Raw genomic sequence first — 23,458 nt, forward strand, 5'->3', positions numbered from 1 at the left:
GATATCTCTGATCGAGTACATAGCATTCTGCAAGGGGAAGGAGAACAGCCAGAAGTCGTGGTCCATGTGGGGACCAATGACTTAGTTAGAAGTGGGGATGAGGTCCTGAAACAGGATTATGTAGAATTAGGTAGGAAGTTTAAAAAACAGGACCTCCAAGGTAGTAATCTCTGGATTGCTGCCCGTGCTACGAGCTAGTGAGGGTAGAAATAGGAGTATGTGGAGGATGAATGCGTGGCTAAAGAGATGGTGCAGGGGGCAAGGGATAAGATTTCTGGATCATTGGGATCTCTTCTGGGGAAGGTCGGACCTGTACAAGAGGGACTGGAGGGGGACCAATGTGCTGGCAAGTAGATTTGCTAGAGCTGTGGGGGAAGGTTTAAACTAGTTTGGCAGGGGGGTGGGGAACAGAGGGTGAGAGCAGTGTCCAGGGAGTATGGCCACCTAGCTAGGAATAAAAATGATAACAAAGATAGGATGGAGATTAGGGTAGAAGGTAAAAAAGGGAATATATGTGAGGGTCATTCTCTGAGATGCACATATTTTAATGCAAGAAGCATAGTGAACAAGGTAGATGAGCTGAGAGCATGGATAGATACTTGGGGTCACAATATTGTGGCAATTAGTGAGACCTGGCTACAGGAGGGGCAGGACTGGCAACTTAATGCCCCGGGATACATTTGTTTTAGATGTGATAGATCAGGGGGTAAAAAAGGAGGAGGAGTTGCTCTGCTTGTTAGGGAGGACATTACTGCCGTGAGGTGGCAGGATGGTATGGAGGGATCGACCAGTGAGGCTGTTTGGGTGGAATTGAGGGGTGGAGGAGGCAAGAGGGTGCTAATAGGGGTGTATTACAGACCACCAAATGGGCCAAGGGAATTAGAGGAACAAATTTGTCGGGAGATAACGTATATGTGTGGAAGGTCCTGTTTGACCAATCTGATTGAATTTTTTGAAGAGGTGACTAGGAATGTGGATGAGGGTAGCGCAGTGGATGTTGTCTATATGGACTTCAGTAAGGCCTTCGATAAGGCACCACATGGAAGGTTAGTTAGGAAGGTGCAGTCTTTAGGTATAAATTTTGAAACAGTCAAATGGATTGAACATTGGCTGAAAGGGAGAGGCCAGAGAGTGGTAGTGGAAAATTGTCTGTCAGGTTGGAGGCCGGTGACCAGTGGTGTGCCTCAGGGATCTGTATTGGGCCCATTGTTGTTCGTTATATACATTAATGATCTAGATGATGGGGTGGTGAATTGGATTAGTAAATATGCAGACGATACTAAGATAGGCGGAATAGTGGATAATGAAGAAGGTTTTCAAGGATTGCAGAGGGATTTGGGCAGCTTAAAAAAGTGGGCTGAAAAATGGCAGATGGAATTTAATGCTGATAAGTGTGAGGTGCTTCATTTTGGTAAGAAGAATCAGAACAGGACATACGTAGTAAATGGGAGAGCATTGATGAATACAGAAGAGCAGAAGGATTTAGGAGTAACGGTACATCGTTCCCTGAAGGTAGAAACTCATGTGAATAGGGTGGTGAAGAAGGCTTTTAGTATGCTGGCCTTTATCAATCATTGCATGGAATATAGGAGTTGGGAAGTGATGTTGAGATTGTATAAGGCATTGGTGCGGCCTAATTCAGAGTTCTGTGTGCAGTTCTGGTCGCCTAATTATAGGAAGGATATAAACAGAGTGGAGAGAGAGCAGAGAAGATTTACCAGAATGTTATCTGGGTTTAAGCATCTAGAGTATAGGGAGAAATTGGGCAGATTAGGTCTTTATTCTTTGGAGCGTAGAAGGTTGAGAGGGGATTTGATAGAGGTATTTAAGATTATGAAAGGGATAGACAGAGTGGATGTGGATAGACTATTTCCGTTAAGAGTAGGAGAGATTGAAACAAGAGAACATAAGTTAAAAGAGTTAAGGGGCAGAGGGGGAACTTCTTTACTCAGAGAGTGGTAGCGGTGTGGAACGAGCTTCCGGGAGAAATAGTGGCGGCAGAGTCAATTTTATTATTTAAGAGAAAGCTGGACATGTATATGGATAAGAAGGTGGAGGGTTATGGTCATTGTGCAGGTAGGTGGGACTAGAGAGGAGTGTTTGGTTCGGTGCGGACTAGAAGGGCCTAATGGCCTGTTTCCGTGCTGTAATTGTTATGTTATGTTATTTTTAGGGCCAGTTTTCCAAAAACTGATGTCACAGCCTTACTGTTACAAATTTGTAACCTCTCCAAGATTTCCTATCCATTAAAGGATGGAAAATCGGAGGAACCAGGCAAACATTTCTCAGTGAATATTGATAGCAATGGAATATTCTTGCTGAAGCATACATCTAGAATTTGAACCGGTTTTAAAAAAAAACACTTCACAATCAATCTAAGTATTCATCAAAGATACACAGTTATTTAAAAAAATTGGAAAGAGAAGCCAAGTGATTTCGACATATTGTAAACTTAAATGGATGTCATTGACCAGAATGACATGGAACACGTTCACTTTCTGGTGTACTGTGTAACTGCTGATGAGAAATCTACAGTGGTCAACCACTTCACAGCCATGCTAATTCAATGAGTAGGATTTAACTTTTACCATCAACTGTTTCTAAATATTTCAGATGACAGTATTTCATTATTTTAATAAGCGTCCATGATTAGTTTCACCCAATAGTCTCATCTTCACAGAGCTAAATTTAAATTTAGACATTCAGCACGGTAACAGGCCCTTGCGGCCCATGTGCCCATGCCACCCAATTACATCCAAATGACCGACAGCCCCTGGTACACTTTCAGCAGTGAGAGGAAATTGGAGCCCCCAGGGAAACGCCATGCAGACATGGGGAGAATGTACAAACTCCTTTCAGACAGTGTGGGACTCAAACCCTGATCCCGATCAGTGGCACTTTAACAGCATTGCGCTAACTGATAGACTAACCCCATGCCGCTAGATTCTACAGAATAATGTAATTGATGATTTACAATACCCTTTTACCAATCTTTATCTGTGTGCTTGTACTGTGCATCAACATGCAACCTAATCATGGAGAATATCACAATCAAGTCCAATCCTGACCCTGTTTAATCTCCAGGTACCTGCACTTTCTAGCAGGGGTCAGCTGGCAGAAACCATAAATGATTTTTTTTAACCAAAGACCAGGGTGTCATGACCACCAACATGAAATCATTGTGTAAATACACAAGATTTTACTGTGATGCTATTTAGTTTCAAGAACCAAAAAACAGAATTAAATTAAGCTGTTGTGGCAGCGCACATCCTCATGGCAAACTGGCCCCGCTTGTATTGGCACATGGCACATGGCCATGGGGAAATGGCGTCGTCAGAGGTTTCTCTCTGACTCCAGCATCGTTTCCAGCGCGCACCCTGGGAAGGGATTATGATGTCACAAGGCACCAGGTGACTGAGCTCATGCTGCCCTTAAAGGGGCGTGCTGAATTTGAATAAAAACAGTCGTTAACAACCCTCAATGTGGTGGCTGTGTGTCTCTCACTGTTATCACCACTACACTGTCTTAATTAACACTTCCATATTTTGGCAGACACTATGCAACATTGGAAGCATACTGATTTTTATTTAATTATCTTAAATGGCTTATAATATAATCAATCCCAGAAATGTTTAACAAGGGTTCATAATATTGGGTTCGGAAATCACTGGCCACATAGAAAACACACACAGTTACCCCAGAGTATACAGAAATGTATCGTGTTTCACAAAAATATACTAAGGAAAAAATTGGGAAGCAATTTGTTCCTAAAAGCAGTATCACTCACCTTGATGTGATTTTTTTTTAAAAAGCAGAAAGTGAGAAAACAATGTGAAGGGAAAAACAGGTACTGTGCTTCAGATTTGGAGGCCTTTTATCACAACCAAATGCAACCATTATTCATGGTTTAAAGTGAGAGATGTAGAAAATAAAGAGAATGCACAAGATACTTGAAGACTAAGAAGGACAACACCACATTGTGCTGGTCTCATCTGTGAAAAAGGGTGGTTAAAACTGCTTAATCATAGCTAGTATCAATAATAATGACTAGAACACAAACACAACTTCCGAGGGACCCTTTGGGTTTGCTAATGTCCAACACCGAGAGAAATCTGTCCTTAATCAGTCTGCCGTATTTACGATTCGAGACCACCATTACTAATTCTCCGCTGTCTCTTCACTTCAAGAACAATTGGGAAGTGACAATAAATTACAGTGATACCCATGGCACCCCACGTTTTGTAAATAATTATTCAAAAAAACATTTGAATTGAATAATTTCCCTCTTTCATAATTGTAAACCAATTACTTACACTGAATGCCATGAAGACAGAAATATATTATATTTTACTTACCTGTTGTGATATATAACCGCAGTATACGACTCTTTAGTGAACTCTGCACAACTTGACTTTCCAAAAATAACCTGAAATGGATAAAAATGAGTTCCATGAAGACTTGCAGATCAAGTTACCCATGGTTCAGTGGTAGTAAGCAGTTGCTCAAGTCAATCTTTAAAAGTGCCCATATGATCAAAGCAGATACCTGATGCAATACTCATTGAGCTGCACTCTTGGAGATACTGTCTCAATAGATCCCCTGGAGCTATTGACCTTGATTGAGCTGAGAAATGCCCACAGATTGGAGTCCCTTAAGCAATATTTTGACAAGTCATTTTATCCTTGCATTAAAAACAAATGAATGAGAAAGGAAAGGATAAGACATCTGAAGGTGAAATTAAACAATTTATGCTTGGAGTCAGAGGAAGTGACCAAGAGGCTACATGAATATTTTGTATTGGTATTCACCAAGGAGACAGGGATAGAGAATAGCAATAGGTAGCATAGTGTAGAGAATGATAATGCATTGGGGCATTGAGATCTAAGAAAGAGGTAGTGATAGGTCTTCTGTAGAGTGTGGAAAAGTCCCTAGGATTTGATGGGATATATCCCAGGTTATTGAAAGTAACAAGAGATTGCTGAGGCCTTTGTGGAGATCTTTGTATCCTCATTTCAAAGGGCAAGGTCCTGGAGGACGGGAGAATATCCAACATTGTTCCCTTGTTCAAAAAAGTAAATCAGAAAAAACTCACAAAATACTAGCTTGGCAGCTTAAAACAGAACAAACTAAAAGAACGGTATTGACATCAAGGAAAAAAGACAAACAAATTACATATAACCCAACAGAGAACAATGAAAACTTCAAGGAATTCTACGAGCAATTATACCGAACTGAGGACAAAGGGAAAGAAGACAAAATAGATGAATTTCTAACTAAAATTTAACTACCAAAATTGCAAGAAGAGGAGCAAAACAAATTGATAAAACCATTTGAAATAGAGGAAATACAGGATATATTAAAAAAGCTACCAAACAATAAAACACCTGGAGAGGACGGACTCCTAATAGAATTCTATAAAACAATTAAAGACTTATTAATTCCTCTTCTCCTGGAAGTAATGAACCAGATTGAAGAAACACAGAACATGCCCGGTTCACGTAAAACAGCAATAACTACATTAATACCAAAGACGGGGAAAGATCCACAAACACCAGCATCGTATAGACCAATATCTCTAGCTATTATCTTATAATCTGAGTTAAGTAAACTATTAGCAAACAGATTGGCCGACTGTGTACCAAAAATAGTAAAATTAGATCAAACTAGATTTATTTTAAAAAAAGACGAACAACGGACATTAACTATAAGTTCATTAACTTAATTCATGCGGTACAAGGAAATAAGATGCCAACAGTGGCGGTTGCTTTCGATGCAGAGAAAGCCTTTGACAGAGTAGAATGAAATTATTTATTCAAAGTACTACAGGGGTTCAACCTACCAGAGAAATATATTAATTGGATTAAAGCATTATATTAGGGACCATTGGCGAAGGTGACAGTAAATGGATATATATCAAACCAATTTAAATTAAGCAGGTCAACTATGCAGGGCTGTCCACTATCTCCCTCACTGTTCGCTTTAGCTATAGAACCCTTGGCAGAACTGATAAGAACAGAAAATAAAAGGGATAAAAATAAAGAGGAATATAAAATCAATCTATTTGTAGATGACGTCATAGTATACTTAACAGAACCAGAATTATCAATAAAATAATTACATAAGAAATTGAAGGAATACAAGATTAACACAAATAAAAGTGAAGCGATGCCAATGAATAATGCGGATTTCACAAAGTTTAAGAAAAAATCACCACTTAAATGGCAAACACAAGCAATCTGACACCTAGGTATTCAACTAGATAATAATCTAGGCCATCTATACAAATTAAATTATCAGCTATTAATGAAGAAATTACAAGATGACTTAAACATTGGAAAGATTTACCACTAAAGGAAGGGGAAATTGCATTAAAATGACTATCTTCCCAAGGATACAATACCTATTTCAATCATTATCAATTTCCTTAACAGAGAAATTTTTCAATGAGCTAAAGAAAATAATAAGGAAATTCTTATGGAAAGGGGGGAAACCGAGGATAGCGCTAGATAAATTAACAGAATGGTACAAACAAGGGGACTTACAGCTACCAAACTTTAAGAATTATTATAGAGCAGCACAATTAAGATACCTATCAGATTTTTATCAAACAAAGGAAAAACCAGATTGGACCAGATTAGAGCTAGATAAAATAGGGGAGAAGGTACCAGAACATATACTTTATAAGTGGGATGAAAATCTGGTGCAGCATAGAAGTTCACCAGTACTGCACCATCTGCTCAACATTTGGAAGAAGATTCACGTAGAAAGGAAAAAAAACAAATTAACAACTACCAAAATTATTATTGATGCAAAATCAACTAATCCCTTTCACAATAGATAATCTTTTCTTTAGAGAATGGGAGAGAAAAAGGATCAAAAGAATAGAAAATTGTTTTTTGGGAAATAATTTATTATCTTTTGAACAAATGAAGTACAAATATGGTATAACTCACGGTACAATTTTGCATACCACCAACTGAAAACCTACTTGAAGAACAAATTGGAAAGCAGGCTGAGGTTACCTGAAGGAAGCAATTTTGAATATGTGATTACAGACACAACGATAATTAAAAGATTTATAACAAACATGTACATCAACCTGCAAGAGAAAGAGAATGATGAAATAAACTGTAAACAAAAACAAAAGTGGGAACAAGATCTAAACAGAAAGATAAAAAATGAAATATGGGAAAAGCTATGCTCCAGAACTATGAGAAATACAATAAACATGAGGTTACGCATGATACAATATAATTGGTTACATAGGCCCCATGCCGCACGTCACCATGCCCCAAAAGTTAAATAAATGGGACCCAACAGTATCAGATAGATGTTTTCACTGTAAGAAGGAAACAGGAACAACAATACATGCAATTTGGGCATGTGAGAAAGTGGAAAAGTTTTGGGAAGATCTAAATTAGGTATTAAATAAAATCACAAAAAGCAACATATCAAAAAATCCTGAGATCTTTCTTCTAAGTGATATAAGAAGTAAAGAATTAGGCCTCAATTTGGATGAAGCACAAAAAAGATTTATTATGATAGCACGGAAGAGGGGGTCAGGAAGCTCCAGTGTGATTTGGATAAATTGAGGGACTGGGCAGATACATAGCAAATGCACTATAAATGTGAGTTATCCACTTTGGTAATACAAACCGGAGGGCAGATTACTATTTGAATGGCAATAGATTAAGAGATGGGGAAGTGCAGAGAGACCTAGGGGTACTTGTACACCAGTCTCTGAAGGCGAACATGCAGGTACAGCAGGCAGTTAAAAAGGCAAATGGTATGTTGGCCTTCATATCAAGAGGGTTTGAGTATAGGAACAAGGATACCTTACTGCAGCTGTACAGGGCCTTGGTGACACCACACCTGGAGTATTGTGTGCAGTTTTGGTCACCTTATCTAAGGAAGGATGTTCTTGCAATGGAGGGAGTGCAGAGGCGATTCACCAGGCTGATACCTGGAATGGCAGGAATGACTTAAGAGGAAAGATTGCGCAAATTGGGATTGTACTCCCTGGAGTTTAGAAGATTGAGAGGGGATCTCATAGAGACATACAAAATTCTGGCAGGACTGGACAGAATGGATGCAGACCCGGGGTCATGGTTTGAGGATAATAGGCAAACCATTTTGGACCGAGTTGAGGAGGAATTTCTTTACCCAGAGGGTGGTGAATCTGTGGAATTCATTGCCACAGAGGGCAGTAGAGGCAGGTTCATTAAATATATTTAAGAGGGAATTAGATGTATTTCTTCAGTATAAGGGTATTAAAGGTTACGGAGAGAAGGCGGGGACGGGGTACTGAACTTTAAGATCTGCCATGATCTCGTTGAATGGTGGAGCAGGCTCAAAGGGTCGATTGACCTACTCCTGCTCCTATCTTCTATGTTTCTATGTTTCTTAGCTGTAGCAAAAAAATGTACGTCAACTTGGAAATCAGAAGAGAGCCTGAGAGTACAGCAATGGTACATAGAAATGAATAAATGTATTCCATTGGAAAAAATAACATATAATTTAAGAAATAACGTCACAGTATTCGAACAAATTTGGGAACCGTACATGAAACACAACAGAGGAGGCCTACTGCAGACCTCCACTCCCTAAAATGACAGATGAGAAGACAAAATGAACTGACCCAGTGTGTAAAAGTAGAGGACACAATTTTCTTGTTTATTTTCATTGTGTGATGACATTGTTGAATGGGTTTATTGTATTGTGTATGTTGAATGTTTAATGGGTTTGGAGGGAGGTGGGAAGGGAGGGAGGAAAAAGGGGAGAAAATGACACTGTATATTCAAAAGGGAAACGTTTGTATTTTGGTTAATATGGTTCATAGTGTGAAAAATTAAAAAAATTTTTTAAAAAATTATAGGACAGTGAACCTCACATAAGTGATAGGGAAACCACTGGAAAGGATACTGAGGGACCATGATTTCAGCACATTTGGAAAGACATGGTCAGATTAGTGACAGCCAGCATGGCTTTGTGTTTGGACAGGTCACGTTTTACCAATTTGCTTGAATTTTTCAGGGAGGTGATGAAGATGGTTGAAAAGGGTGGGGGTGTGGATGTTATTTACATGGATTTTTGTGAGGCAGCTGACAAAGTTCCTCATGGTTGGCTTACCCAGAAGGTACAGATGCACAGGATTCATGTTAAACTGGCAGTTTAGATTCAAAATTGACTGGCCCATAGAAGACAGGATAGTGGTGGATGTATCTTATTTTGCCTGGAGATCTGAGATCGGAGGCATGACCCCTGTGGTTGCGATATATATCAATAATGGATGATAAAGTAGGTGGGTGGGTTTGTAAATTTGCAGATGACATTAAGATTGGTGGAGCTGTGGACTGGTGTCAAGGTTCCTGGAACAGAGTGTCAGGAGTAGTGTGGATGGAGATACAACAGCGGCATATGAGAGGCTTCAATTAATATGCAGAGAATAGAAGGATGCATCATTTTTGGTGCAGACGTGGGCCAAAAGGCATGTTCCTGTGCTGGATTATTTCATGTTCGATCTAGTATTCTGAGAACTTTTTTTTCTTCTTGCAAAAACTCTGGTAAAAAGTGGTGAAATATCAAGTGTCAGTTTTTTCTTCTGTTACAGATTATATCATATTTTATATAGATATGTTTTTGGAAGAGTCAGATTGGGGGTTTTAGTGTAAGTCACAAACAAACACTTCACCAAACAGATCTCATGTGAAAGGCAAGAGCTCTGCTCAACCCAGACACTCCGGGCCCAGTGCCTCTGTGAAGACAATGGAAATTGCTTTGCTGAAGGACTTCACACTAAGTGTTAACTGGACATGCTGTGGAGTAATGGATTATTATTTTGGAAAGCAACAGATGAACAGACTCAGAAAATTAGGTCCAGTGCTGCGGTCTGTCGAAATGCAGTGTGCTGTTCTAAAAGGGTCATGTGGTTTCTTCAGAGAAGAGAGAGAGAGAGAGAGAGACAGTGAGAGGGAGAAATGGTTTCTGCAGCATGGCAAGCTGACAGCTTGTTAAAAAACCCCATTTTGAAGACGGGTTGTGAGTTCTAAGTTCAACCTGTTCAAGACCCTTGTGGTCCATACACGAGGAAATGGCTGGATAGAGTGTTTCACCTGAAATAAGGGAAGCAAAAATTAACTCTCTGGTGACCTGCAGAAAAAGAGGTTATCATTTGGAAAACCCTGATAGGGCAAATTTCTTTGGCAAGACACTGAAGTGGCTGATCACAGAGAGAATCAGTTTGTGTGTGTCCAACGAGCAACAAATCTCTCTCTGAAATCAATGAGAACCTTCCTCAGCGGTAACCATTTATCTTTAAGCACCAGAGCTTGCTGAAAATTCATAAATGTTACATTCTGTGCAAAGTATAAGAATTGCCTGGTACCGGTGAACTTGGAGGAAGGAGGAGTGAGAGGTGAGATTGGACTATGAATCAAAGAACTTTTCTGAACTTATACACACATTACATACACATGCGCTTAGAATTAGAAGGGGGTTAAGTTGATAGTAATAAGTTAAAGTTTGATCCTGTTTTTATGTTTAAAGAAAATTAAAAACTACTTTTGTTTAAGTAACCATTTGTCTTGGTCAATTTCTATTGCTGCTGAGTTTTGGGTCCTCTGGGCCCGTAACACTTCCTTTGATGGAAGTAGGGACGAGCTACATGTGCCAACATTTATATTTACCACAACTTTCCCTGATCAGATTGGCACTTTATTGTCCAGCCATTTTCAACTTCTTTTTTGGCTATGGCCCCCCCTCAGACTCTAATGAGCCTTCCTCCCTGTTCAGTTAATTACTTCTGTACTTCTCTCCTACAGAGTACATAAAAAACATAAAAATATTTTATGATTTCAGTTCATGGTCCCCCTGAAATGTGCCGCAGGGCCCCTATTGAGAATGGCTGGATCCAAGTAGACGAAAAATTTCACAGCAGGTTAGCCAGTGAACACACACCAGTACAAGACAGCTGGCACAGACATTTTAACTATTTTTATACATTTCCATCATGAGAAATCTGAAACACACAAGAGCATAGGTGACTCACCAAAGTGGCTGAGGCCACAATGCCATATGGAGCTCCAGCCACACTTCCTACATAAAGGACCAAAACATCAATGGTCCATTTTCTTCTATGGACATTGCCTGGCCTGCTGAGTTGCTCCAGCTGATGGCTTTTTTTTGTGCTAGATTTCAATCTCAACATCATTGATGATTCTCTGAGAAACTCAAAGCTATCAGAGAGCAGACTTTGGGCCATTATTCCCCAATATCCCATTGGTAATGTTTACACATTTCTAAGTTCTACTTCAACCATAAAATTCATACTTTATTTAGACTTTCTCCTTAAATACCCATTTAGTATCAATTAACCAACTTCATTAATTTTACTGCCACTTCTAACTTTGGAGTTTAATGATGCAGTAGAAGATAAAATTTTACAAATTTATAAAAAAGATAATTTGTTTTACCTGCATTGCATTGCTTGGATCTTCCCCAGACATAAACTGGACTTTCACAGTGATGTTTCTAGCAGAGCCTTGACGATTTGCAAAATTAAGACTCTGTGGATATACATACAGCAAATTCCTATGGAATTAAACAGAGTTAATGAGCTGCAAGATCTTATGTAAAATTAGAATACAGAGATTTTTGTATTAGTAACTAGCTTTGATGTTGGTAGAAACTTCAAGTAATGAAATGGTAATAATCGAACTCAGGGATACAGGACTCTGTTCATCTCAGATCCTGGATTTCCTCATCGACAGATTCTAATCAGTGTGGATCGGCAACATCATCCCCTCCTCACCAACTATGACAACATTAAGGCTGAGTGCTTAGTCCCCTGCTCTATTCCCTATGCACTCATGATTGTGTGGCCAAGTTCAGCTCTTATACAATCTACAAAATCACAAAACACCAGCATTGTTGGCCAAATAACAGGAAATGATGAATCAGGATACAAGAGATCAACAATCTAGTTGGGTGGGAACAGAACAACAATGTCAGCAAGAGCAAGGATCCCATGTGGGCAATGAAGGAGAGACTGAAGGATTACATATTAGTCTTCATTGACAGGACAGTGGAGGAGAGGGTTAGTACCTTCAAATTTCTGGGAGTCCATAGATCAGAGGACCTCACAGGACATTGCAGCATCTGTGAAAAAGGTCAATAACACCTCCACTTTCTGAGAAGTCTGAGGAGATTTGGCATTTCCTCGAATACTCTATCAAACTTCTACAGGTGTACAATGAAAAATAGTTTCATGATGGCCTGGCTTGGAAGTTCGAGTTCCCAGGAAGATTGCTGAAAGTGGCAAACCAAGCCAAGTCCATCATGTGCACCAATCATCCATTTAAAGTGCTACCTCAGGAAGGTAGCCAACATCATGAAGGACCTTATTCACGGTCAGAATCTTTTCTTGCTGTGCCCTTCAGGCATAAGATATGGAAGCTTTAAGTCCAGCATCTCCAGGTTTAAGAATAAGATTTATTCAACAGCCATCAGGCTCTTAAACAGGCCCATTTTACTCTAACCCTAATCATAAACAACCCCAAGTCCACCAAAGATCTCTCTGCACTTCTAAAACTTCATTTGTTTTTAAAAAATGAATATTTATTTATTTATCTTGATATTTATCAACTATTTTTCTGTCTTTCATTTGTGATATCTTAGAAGTTTACCATTGATAAATGTTTACAATGTTTATCTTACATATCTGTTTGCAGCAAGAATTTTGGTGTACTAATTGTACTTACGTACATGACAATAAACTCACATTGAGCATTGAAATGTACAGAAATTTCAATCCAACTTTCCTGTTCAATGTACAGGAAAATGAAATCACAAGCGATAATGTTTAGTACGATAGGATTGAGGTTATGAAAAGGATTGACTAAAATATTTTGCACAAATTCTTCCATTATGTTTTTAAACCTTAGAACAATAGAATGCAACAGCACAAAAAAGGCCATTCGGCCCTTCCAGTCTGTGCTGACCATTGTTCAGCTAGTCCCATTGACCTGCTCCCATTCCATAACCCTCCAGACTTCTCCCATCCATGTATCTATCCAATTTATTCTTAAAACTCAAGATCGAGTCCACATTCACCAAATCAGATGGCAGCTCATTCGACACTCCCACCACACTCTAAGTGAAGAAGTTCCCCCTGGTCCTTTCCCCTTTCACCCTAAAGCCATGTCCTCTCGTTTTTATCTCTCCTAATCTCAGTAGAGCCTGCTCACATTTACTCTGTCTATACCCCTCATAATTTTGTAAACCCCTATCAAATCTCCCCTTATATTTCTTCATTCCAAGGAATATAGTCCTAACCAGTTAAATCTTTTCCTATAACTCAACTCTTGAAGACCCAGCAGCATCCTATTAAATCTTCTCTGCACGCTTTTGATCTTATTGATATCCTTCCTGTAGCTAAGTGACCAGAACTGCACATAATATTCCAAATTCGGCCTCACCAATGTCTTGCATAACTTCAACATAACATCCCAACTCCTATACTCATACTTTGATTTATAAAGGCCAAGATGCTAAAAGCTTTCTTTACAACCTGGCCCACCTGCAATGTCGCCTTCTAGGAACAACGTACCTGTATCCGCAGGTCTCTTTGCTCCTCCACACTCCTCGGTGTCCTATCTTTGACTGTATATGTCCTACCTTGGTTTGCCCTTCCAAAATGCATCACCTCACACTTGTCTGCATTAATTTCCATCATCAATTTACTGGCCCATTCTCCCAGTTAGTTCAGATCCTTCTGCAAGCTTTGAAGATCTTCCTCACTGTCCACTACACCTCCTATTTTTGTGTCATCAGCAAACTTGCTGATCCAATTTAGTACATTATCATCCTGATCATTGATAGACAACAAACAACAATGGTCCCAACATAGATCCCTGAGGCACACTACTAGTCACAAGTCTCCTGTCTGAGAAGAAACCATCCATAACCACACTGTTTTCTCCAACACAGCCAATTTCAAATCCAGTTTACAACCTCCCCTAGTGCCTTCACCTTATGAAATAACCTCCCATGTGGGACCTTGTCAAAGGCCTTACTAAAGTCCATATAGACAACATCCACAGCCTTTCCTTCATCTACCTTCTTGGTAATTTCCTTGAAAAATCCTGCAAGATTTTTTAAACATGACCTACCATGCACAAAGCCATGTTGACTGTTCTTAATCAGCCCATGGCTATCCAAATACCTATATATTCCATCTCTCAGAACTCCTTCCAATAATTTACTACTGACTGCAGGCTCTCTGACTGGTTTACTTCTGGAGCCTTTCTTTAACAGCAGGGCAACATGAGCTCCTCTCCAATCCTCCGGCACCTCTCCCATGGTGATAGACATTTGACTATATCTGTCAGGGCCCTTTCAATTTCAACACGTCTCTCTTAAGGCCCAGGCGATTTGTCTACCTTTATCTGCTGTAAGCCAGTGATCATCTCCTCCTCCTTAATCTCCATTCATTTCATGACATTTCTATTTGTTTCCCTTCCATCCTTATACACTATGCCAGTTTCCTGAATAAATACTGATGCAGCAAAAAAAAAACTGTTTAAAATCTCCCCCTTTTCATGAGGCCCTACACATAGTTGACCAATCTGATCCTCAAGGGAAGCAATTTTGTCCCTTGCTATCCTCTTACTCTTAAAATACCTGTAGAAACCCTTTGGATTTGCCTTCACATTATCTGCCAAAACACCTTCATGCTTTCCTGACTATCTTTTACATTTTCTATACTCTGCAAGTAACTTATTGCTCTTTGTAATTTCTACTTATCTGAGGAAGGAGGAGAGAAAGGCTGAGTGTGAGAGCAGTTTGCTGTTCTCTGTGTCAGATGTGGGAAGTCATGGAGTCTTCTAGCCTCCCTGACGTCCATATCTGCATCAGGTGTGCTGAGCTGCAGCTCCTCAGGAACCATATTAGGGAACTAGAGCTGCAGCTCAATGATCTCGCTCTGGAGTTACAGCCAGATGGTCACGCCAAGGTCACGGGAGGAGGACAGTGGGTAACGGTTAGGAGAGGAATAGTAAGGTGGCAGAGAGGACCCCTATGGCTGTGGTCCTCAACAACAGGTACTCCTCTTTGGGTACTGTTGGGGGAAACAGACCAGCTGGGGAAAGTGTCAGTGGCTGTGCCTCTAGCACTGGGTCGACCTCTGAGGCTCAGAAGGGTAGGGAAAGGAAGAGGAGGGCAATAGCCATAGGGGACTTGATAGTCAGGAGGTTCTGTGGACAGAGCAAGTAGAACCGGATGGTGGTTTCCATCCCTGGTGCCACGGTCCGGGATGTTGCTGCTCGAGTCCAGAACATCCTAAAGGGGGAGGGAGATGAGACAGAAATCGTGGTACATGTAGGTACCAACGACATAGGGAGGAATAGAGAAGAGGTCCTGAAAAGTGAGTACAGGGAGTTAAGTAGAGAGCTAAAAAGGACTGCAAAGTGAGTAATCTCGGGATTACTGCCTGTGCTATGCGACAGTGAGAGCAGGAATAGAATGAGATGGAGGATGAATGCGTGGCTGAAGGGGTGGAGCAAAGGGCAGGGATTCAAGTTTGTGGATCACTGGGACCATTTTTGGGGTAGGTGTGACCTGTACAAAATGGACAGGTTGCATTTGAACCCCAGGGGGACAAGGATTCTGGTGGGGACGTTTGCTAGTACTCAGGAGACTTTAAACTAGAATGGCTGGGGGGAGGGAACCAAATGAAGGAGAACAGCAAGGAGAAGGTTAGAGTGCAATCAGAGAAAGCTTGTAGACAGTGTTTGAGGGGGGAAAGGCAGGAGATCGAAAAGGGGGATGCTCTATATGAAAATGGACAGAGGTCGATTGCAAAAGAACATGAGAGCTGTTGGTAAAGATAGGGGCATACAGGAAGTAAAAAGTGGGAAATCTCTAAAATGCATATATTTTAATGCTGGGAGCATTGTAAGGAAGGTGGATGAGCTGAAGGTATGGATTGACACTTGGAAGTATGACGTGGTAGCAATTAGTGAAATGTGGTTACAGGAGGGATGTGACTGGCTAAATGTTTCTGGATTTAGTTGCTTTAGGTGTGATAGAACTGGGGGGGGGGGCAAAAAGGGGTGGGGTTGCACTACTTGTTAAAAATATATTACAGCGGTGCTTAGGTGCAATACCTAAGGCTCGTCCAGGGATGCTATTTGGGTGGAATTGAGGAATGGGAAAGGGGAAGTTACAATTATAGGGGTGTATTAAAGACCACCAAATGGGGAACGCGAATTAGAGGAACAAATTAGTAGGGAGATAGCAGATATTTGTAATAAGCACAGGGTAGTGATTGTGGGCGATTTTAATTTTCCGAATATTGATTGGGAAACCCATTCCGTGAAAGGGCTGGACGGGTTGGAGTTTGTAAAATGTGTGCAGGATAGCTTTTTAACATCAATACGGGAAGGTACCGACTAGAGAGGGAGCTGTGTTGGATTTACTGTTGGGGAATGAGATGGGTCAGGTGACAGAGGAATGTGTTGGGGAGCACTTCGGGTCCAGTGATCATAGTGCCATTAGCTACAAGGTAATTATGGAAAAGGATAGGTCTGGGCCCAGAGTTGAGGTTTTTGAATGGGGAAAAGCTAGGTTGGAGGAGAAGCGAAAGGATTTACAAGGGGTGAATTGGGACAATTTGTTTTCTGGGAAGGATGTAATAGAGAAATGGAGGGTCTTTTAAAGGAGAGATTTTAAGAGTACAAAATCTTTATAAACCTGTTAGGTTGAAAGGTCAGGTCAAAAGTTTGAGAGAGCCATGGTTCTCAAGGGATATTGGAAACTTGGTTCGAAAAAAGAGGGAGTACTACAATAAATATAAGAAACAGGGAAAAAAGGAGATGTTTGCGTACTATATTGAATGTAAAAAGAATCAAGAAAGAAATTAGAAAAGCTAAAACTATGAGGTGGCTATAGCAAGCAGGGTGAAAATAAATCCAAAGGGTTTCTACAAGTATGTAAATAGCAAAAGGAAAGTGAGACAAAATTGGTCCAATAGAGAATCAGAAAGGACAAGTATGTGTGGAGCCAAAAGAGATGGGGGAAGTCTTGAACAATTTCTTTTCCTCAGTATTTACTGAGGAGAAAGATATTGATCTATGCAGGGTAAAGGAAGCAAAGGGGGTAAATATGGAGACTATAGAGATTAAGAAAGAGGTAGTACTGGAGCTTTTGAAACATATAAAGGTGGATAAGTCTCCAGGTCCTGACAGGATTTTCCCCAGGACCTTAAGAGAAGTTAGTGAGGAAATAGCAGAGGCTCCGGCAGTGATTTTTCAAATGTCATTAGAGACGGGTATAGTGCCGGAAGATTGGCGTGTTGCGCATGTGGTTCCTTTGTTTAAAAAGGGTTTGAGGAGCAATCCTAACAATTATCGGCCTGTACGTTTGACGTCTGTGGTAGGTAAATTGATGGAAAGCATTCTTAGAGATAGTATATATAAGTATATGGAGGGACAGGGACTGATCAGGGACACTCAACACGGATTTGTGCGTTTAAGGTCGTGTTTGATCAATATTTTGAATTTTTTGAAGAGGTGACTAGGAATGTTGATGAGAGTAGAGCAGTGGATGTTGTCTATATGGACTTCAGTAAGGCCTTCGATAAGGTTCCGCATGGGAGATTAGTTAGGAAGGCTAAGTCCTTGGGTATTAATTTGGAGATAGTCAAATAGATTCAACAGTGGCTGGAAGGAAGGTGCCAGAGAGTTGTAGTAGATAATTGTTTGTCAGGATGGAGGCCGGTGACAAGTGGTATACCTCAGGCTTCAGTATTGGGACTGTTGCTGTTTATCATATATATTAATGATCTGGAGAATAGGGCAGTAAATTGGATTAGTAAATATGCAGATGATACTAAAATATTGGGAATTGTGGATGATAAAGAGGGTTTTCAAAGATTGCAGAGGGATTTAAACTGCTTAGAGTGGGCAGAAAGATGGCAGATGGAGTTTAATGTTGATAAGTGTGAGGTGCTTCATTTTGGAAAGAATAATCAAAGCAAGACATATGTGGTAAATGGGAGGGCATTGAAGAATGCAATGGAGCAGAAAGATCTCGGAATAACGTGCATTGTTCCCTGAAGGTAGGAGCGCATGTGGATAGGGTGGTGAAGAAGGCCTTTAGTATGCTTGTCTATATAAATCAGTGCATAGAATATAGGAGTTGGGAAGTAATGATGAAACTGTACATGGCATTGGTGAGGCCAAATTTAGAGTACTATGTGGAGTTCTGGTCACCGATTTATAGGAAGGATATTAACAAGATAGAGAGAGTGCAGAGAAGATTTACAAAAATGTTGCCTGGGTTTCAGCATCTGGAATACAAAGAGAGATTGAGCAAATTAGGTCTTTATTCCTTGGAATGTAGAAGGCTGAGAGGGATTTGATAGAGGTGTTTAAGATAATGAGAGGGATAGATAAAGTTGATGTGGAAAGGTTTTTCCCATTGAGAGTAGGAGAGATGGATACAAGAGGTCATGGATTGAGAGTTGATGGGCAAAGGTTTAGGAGTAACATGAGGGGGAACTTCTTTACTCAGAGAGTGGTTACTGTGTGGAATGGGCTTCTGGGAAAGGTGGTGGAGGCAGGGTCAATTTTGTCATTTAAGAAAGAGTTGGATAAGTGTATGGATGGGAGGGGGATGGAGGGATATGGGCAGGGTGCTGGTAAATTGGATTAGAGGAGAGTACTTGGATCAGTGCGGACTAGAAGGGTCAAATTGGTCTGTTTCCATGCTGTAATTGTTATATGGTTACCTATACCGATTATACACCACTCTCTTCTTCTTAATAATATCACCAATATCCCTTGAAAACCAAGGTTCTCCATGTCTGTTCATTTTGCCTTTAATCCTTGATTGAGAAAATTAGATGATACCCATTTTTCATGCAGAAAACATATTAAAGCTTGATACAAAAAAACCCATAACCTGAAAAACCACAAGCACAGGACATTAAACAAAATTCAAAGGAAAATATTTTGCCTCCTTTCATTAAAATGATAACTTCCAAGGTATAAAATTTTAGCACTTCGAATTGAATTTCTATTTTGTTCATTAAAACACCTCAACTTTTGTGTCAAATGTTACTACATAGAATGTTGCAAATCAGAGTCACAGATTTTTTTTTTTTTGCAATTTTTGGCAGCCTGGTGCGAGATCTGACGGAGACCTCAAGGCTCCTTTGAATGCAAATCTCAGTGGACAGGGGTCCCAAGATTTAGGAATAAAGAAAGCGAGGTCTGTCTGATCGAGGCATATAAAGTTTTAGTCCACAATCAAATGGAAGTCCAGCTTTCTCTGCAAATACTGCACTTGATAGCAAAAAAAAATTAGAGTGGGGAAGATCATACCACAGAGATAACCCAGTTTTAGTGGCCAATTTTCTTTTACGTCAGTGGAGACAAAAAGGTCACTTCAGTAGTAATTCGTAGATTGCACAATCATACATTTTTGAGCAGAATAGAGGCAGAATTTAAATTTTCCACTGACAAATGGGACTTTAACTGAAATAATATTGTGCTACAAAATGACCTAAGTCAGCACAATTTGTCCTGTTCTTTTCTTTGCTGAACACACCAGTGTATTATTCCAGCCTCTCTATTTAAAGGAAAACTATCAACAGACACAATACCAGCTTGAACTTCAGCAACAAGATAGCAAAGATATGACCGCAGTATTTCTAGATCAGTCAGTGTAAAACTAGCCAAGCTTCATAAATGATTATTCAGTACACTTTGCTGTAAAGTAAATGTATGATGTTGCAAAAACAGGATCTGAATTACCTTCAATTACATTCAGGCTTTAGGTGTAACTCACATTTGAATTGGCAAATGGTCCTTGAGTACCAATAGAATTGCTTTCCTAGATTACTGCACCTCAAAAATAGGCTGTGACTCCTATTCCAAAGGCAGTACCATAAAGCAGAGAAATTTTTAATTTTTAAAAAAATTTAATTTTGGCATACAGCATGGTGACAGGCCATTTCAGCCCATGAGCCCATGCTGCCCAATTACCTGCCTTTGGTGAATTCATGCTGTGTCTGCCTGATAGATCCATTTTGCTCCAAATACCTTGCTATTTCTTCTTTAAAGATAGCTTCAATCATTTTCACAACCACAGATGTTAAACTAACTGCCGATACTTCACTGCCTTTTGCCTATATCCTTTTTTAAATAGTGGTGTGACATTTGCTGTCTTTCAATCCACCAGGATCTGTCTGGAGAACTTTGGTAGATAGTCACCAAAGCCTTTACTATATCTTCCGCCATTTAGTAGTACACTGGGATGCATTCCATCAGGATCAGGGGACTTGTCCATCTTTAGATGATCAGCTTCACCTCTGTAACTTTGATGAACACTTGCAAGTCACCCAGGGATGTTAATGAATAATAATATCATAAAAAAAATTTCCTGCATGAAATTAAACCATACAGTAAATAGATATGTTCAATGCTGGCATTTCATTGAAAAGGCGAGAGAAACCTTATCACATTACCTGATATAAATAGCAATTAGTACCTGTCACGGAACATTCTCTCCAAATATGATTTGGTAACTTCAATATCTGTGTTGTGACAATAGATTGTTTGTACATACTTGCTAGATAGCATAGGCTCTCCGATACCCATCAAGAGAGCATTGTCACTTCACTGTCTTGGCATGTTGTGGTGGTTTAATTCATACTATTGTTGTTGCTGTATCTTGTATACCTGTCTAGCTGCAGTAAATAAGAATTTGGTGCATCTGTATACTGTACTTGTGTATATGACAAAACTTTCATCCCCAGAACCTGTATAATTTCAAAGGACTCTTCAGCTAACACGAGATTAACTTGAAAAGCTACAAAGACTGCACAGCATTTTCTCATTATTACTTGTCCTGTTTTACTTTTTTTTTTAAAAATGAGGAGCAGTCACAGCCCCTGCTGGTTTCAAGTACAACCTGAACAGAAGGCGACAGCCAGGAGGATGTCAGTTCAAAGGAGGAAAAAGAAAGCATTTTGAGGTAGTGTTCTATCTCCATATCTGGCACCTGCGTTGGTTTCAAAATCACAAACAACCCTGATTACCTGCGACTTCTTCCACAGCAAGCAGTTGGATATTTCTCATGGGCAGTGAGACTGGTGAATGACTGCTAAAACTTTCTGTGACTCCACAGAATAAATATCTTAATATATGTACATATGTACCATGTAAATATATCATTTGAATGTGCATTATGTCTGTATGAATATCTTGCAATTTTCTGCATCGTTGTCCGAAGATCACTGTTTTGTTTGGTGGTACTGGTACAATCAGATGACAATTTGAACTTGATAGAGGAGGCTGAAGATGGCTGCTTCGGAAAATCTTGAGCAGGACTTCTGATGACACTCTCACCTCAGTAGCAGGTCTGGAATATGTGGCTTCCGGCATTGGACTGTCAAAAGGGCAGAAAGAGGGCAACAGATTCACATATCCCTCTCGGATTCAGGGCATGAACTTTGCCAGTAATCAACTGAAGGAGGTCAGGTAGGATACTGTTACATCCTCAAAATGCCGGGCCAAAAAGACAACAGAGAAAAATCAAAAATTGAAGATGTTGTAATCTTGAAATCTCAACAAATCTTGATAAAGGGCCCTGACCCAAAATGCTGGCTGACCATGATCCGCTGAGTTCTACCAGCATCTCATTGTTTGCTGCAAAAACACCAGTCTAAGCTTGGATAAGACACATCAAAGTTTCCACAATTTGTTTTGTTGGGCGAGACGTCAACGTTTCAAATTGAATATCTCAACTGGGACAGAAAGAAAACAAGTTGATTTGAAGTCACAGAGGGACTGAGGGATGCTGGTGAAGCCATCTGGTTAATTGATCAATATATGCAGTGAGAGAAAGAAAGATAACAAAGACATGTAGAAGCTGAGAAATGCAGGTCAGAACTGAAGGAAATCTTTGCAGATGAGGAAAGAGGAAAAAATATATTACAGATGGATAAACTACAACTTAACCGTCCAATTCAGATACAAGCAGAGGAAGCAAGTTTCCTGGAATTGTTGAATTTGATTTTGCTCCAAAAAATGCAACATGCCCAGGCAGATGAAGTGTTGTCTCTCAAGGTTGTAGAATGGTGTGCAAATAAATAGATGGATATCCAGAGAGGGTGTGGATAGAGAATTAAACTCACAGGCTTCTATCAGCTCAGGATCACCTCTGCAGATTGAACAAAGATGCTCCTCAAAACAATCAGTCATAGAAACAGGCTCTTCAGCTCAACTCATCCATTTCAATCAAGTTGCCAGTCTTTCCCATTTGCCTAATATTCCTCTAAACCTTCCCTGTACCTGACCAAACCTCTTCTAAGTGCTGCGAACTGCACATATTATTCCAAATATAGCCTTACCAATTACACAACAACTCAGCGCCTGCGTTGAATGTCCTGCCTGATGAAGGCAGGCATGCCAAATGCCTTCTTAACCACCATGACTACTTTTCAAGGAATGATGTACCTTTAACCTGAAGTCTTCTGTTCCAAAGTACTCTCCAGGCTGCTTCAATTTACAGTGTAAAACAACCATGAAACCACGTCATAGCACCAAATAGAGAATAACAGATTGGAAGAAGTGCAAATGAATCAGTGTTTTACCTGTTTAGGTCCCTGGATGATGGAAAAGTAAAATTAGTGTTGCAAGGAGAAGTGCCGAGGTTGATAAATACAGAAGAGCTGATGAGAGAGTCATAAAAGGAAAGGTCTTTTTGTAATTCTGAATGGGAAGCAAAAGATGCATCTGGTGGCAAGATGATGTAATACAGGTATATTGTGGCCATTTAGTTCCTAGTTGTAATCTTTACAGCACTTTGGTTAACGCGAGTTGTTTTAAATGTGCTATTTAAATAAATAAACTAAACAGTCCCTTCCCCTTCTATCCTTATTCAGTTCTACAACCTACAGCTCTTTGCTGTCTCCACTAATCACCTCCTAACCTCTGTAACAATTTCCATCTGTTCCCTCCCCTACCTGACTTTACCTGTCAATCAATCTCATCTCACCGGAATCCACTTGCCTCACATCATTCCTACACCCTGCTTCTTGATATACACATACATACATACATGCATTCAGGAATTCTGCCTACTCTGGTGCAAGGGCAGCCAGAAATGAAAGTGTTGTAGAAAGGGTTAATACTACCTAGTGCAGGATGGGACACTTAACTTTTACAAACAAGCTGTATTTAAAACTACTCTTTATCAACTACAGTTCAGCATTTAACACCATCATCCCTCAAAACTGATCAGCAAACTCCAAGACCTGGGATTCAACACCCTACTTTTGTAATTGGATCATGGATTTCCTCACCTCCAGACCACAATCAGTGAAGATCGGTAAGAACATTTCCTCCATTGGGCTGTGTTCATATCCCCTGCTCTACTCACTTTACCCCTAGGA

General features: G+C 40.0%; 1 protein-coding gene across 14 annotated transcripts in view; it reads right to left on the minus strand.

Annotated features, from left to right (window-relative positions):
• The window catches only part of dock7 (dedicator of cytokinesis 7), a 310,961-nt gene that overhangs the window by 166,077 nt on the left and 121,426 nt on the right, over positions 1–23,458 (minus strand). For all 14 annotated transcript variants that reach the window (XR_011357731.1, XR_011357730.1, XM_069938284.1 and 11 more), the window contains exons 15-16: positions 11,472–11,589; positions 4,356–4,426 (exon numbers count right to left, since the gene is read on the minus strand). Coding sequence is in view for 12 of the 14 variants with exons in the window: in XM_069938284.1 (XP_069794385.1) it covers positions 4,356–4,426; positions 11,472–11,589 (189 nt within the window). In the remaining 2 variants the exon portion in view is untranslated. The remainder of the gene's footprint in view (positions 1–4,355; positions 4,427–11,471; positions 11,590–23,458) is intronic.

The sequence above is a fragment of the Narcine bancroftii genome, chromosome 5 (assembly GCF_036971445.1).
Source record: "Narcine bancroftii isolate sNarBan1 chromosome 5, sNarBan1.hap1, whole genome shotgun sequence".
Lineage (NCBI taxonomy): Eukaryota > Metazoa > Chordata > Chondrichthyes > Torpediniformes > Narcinidae > Narcine > Narcine bancroftii.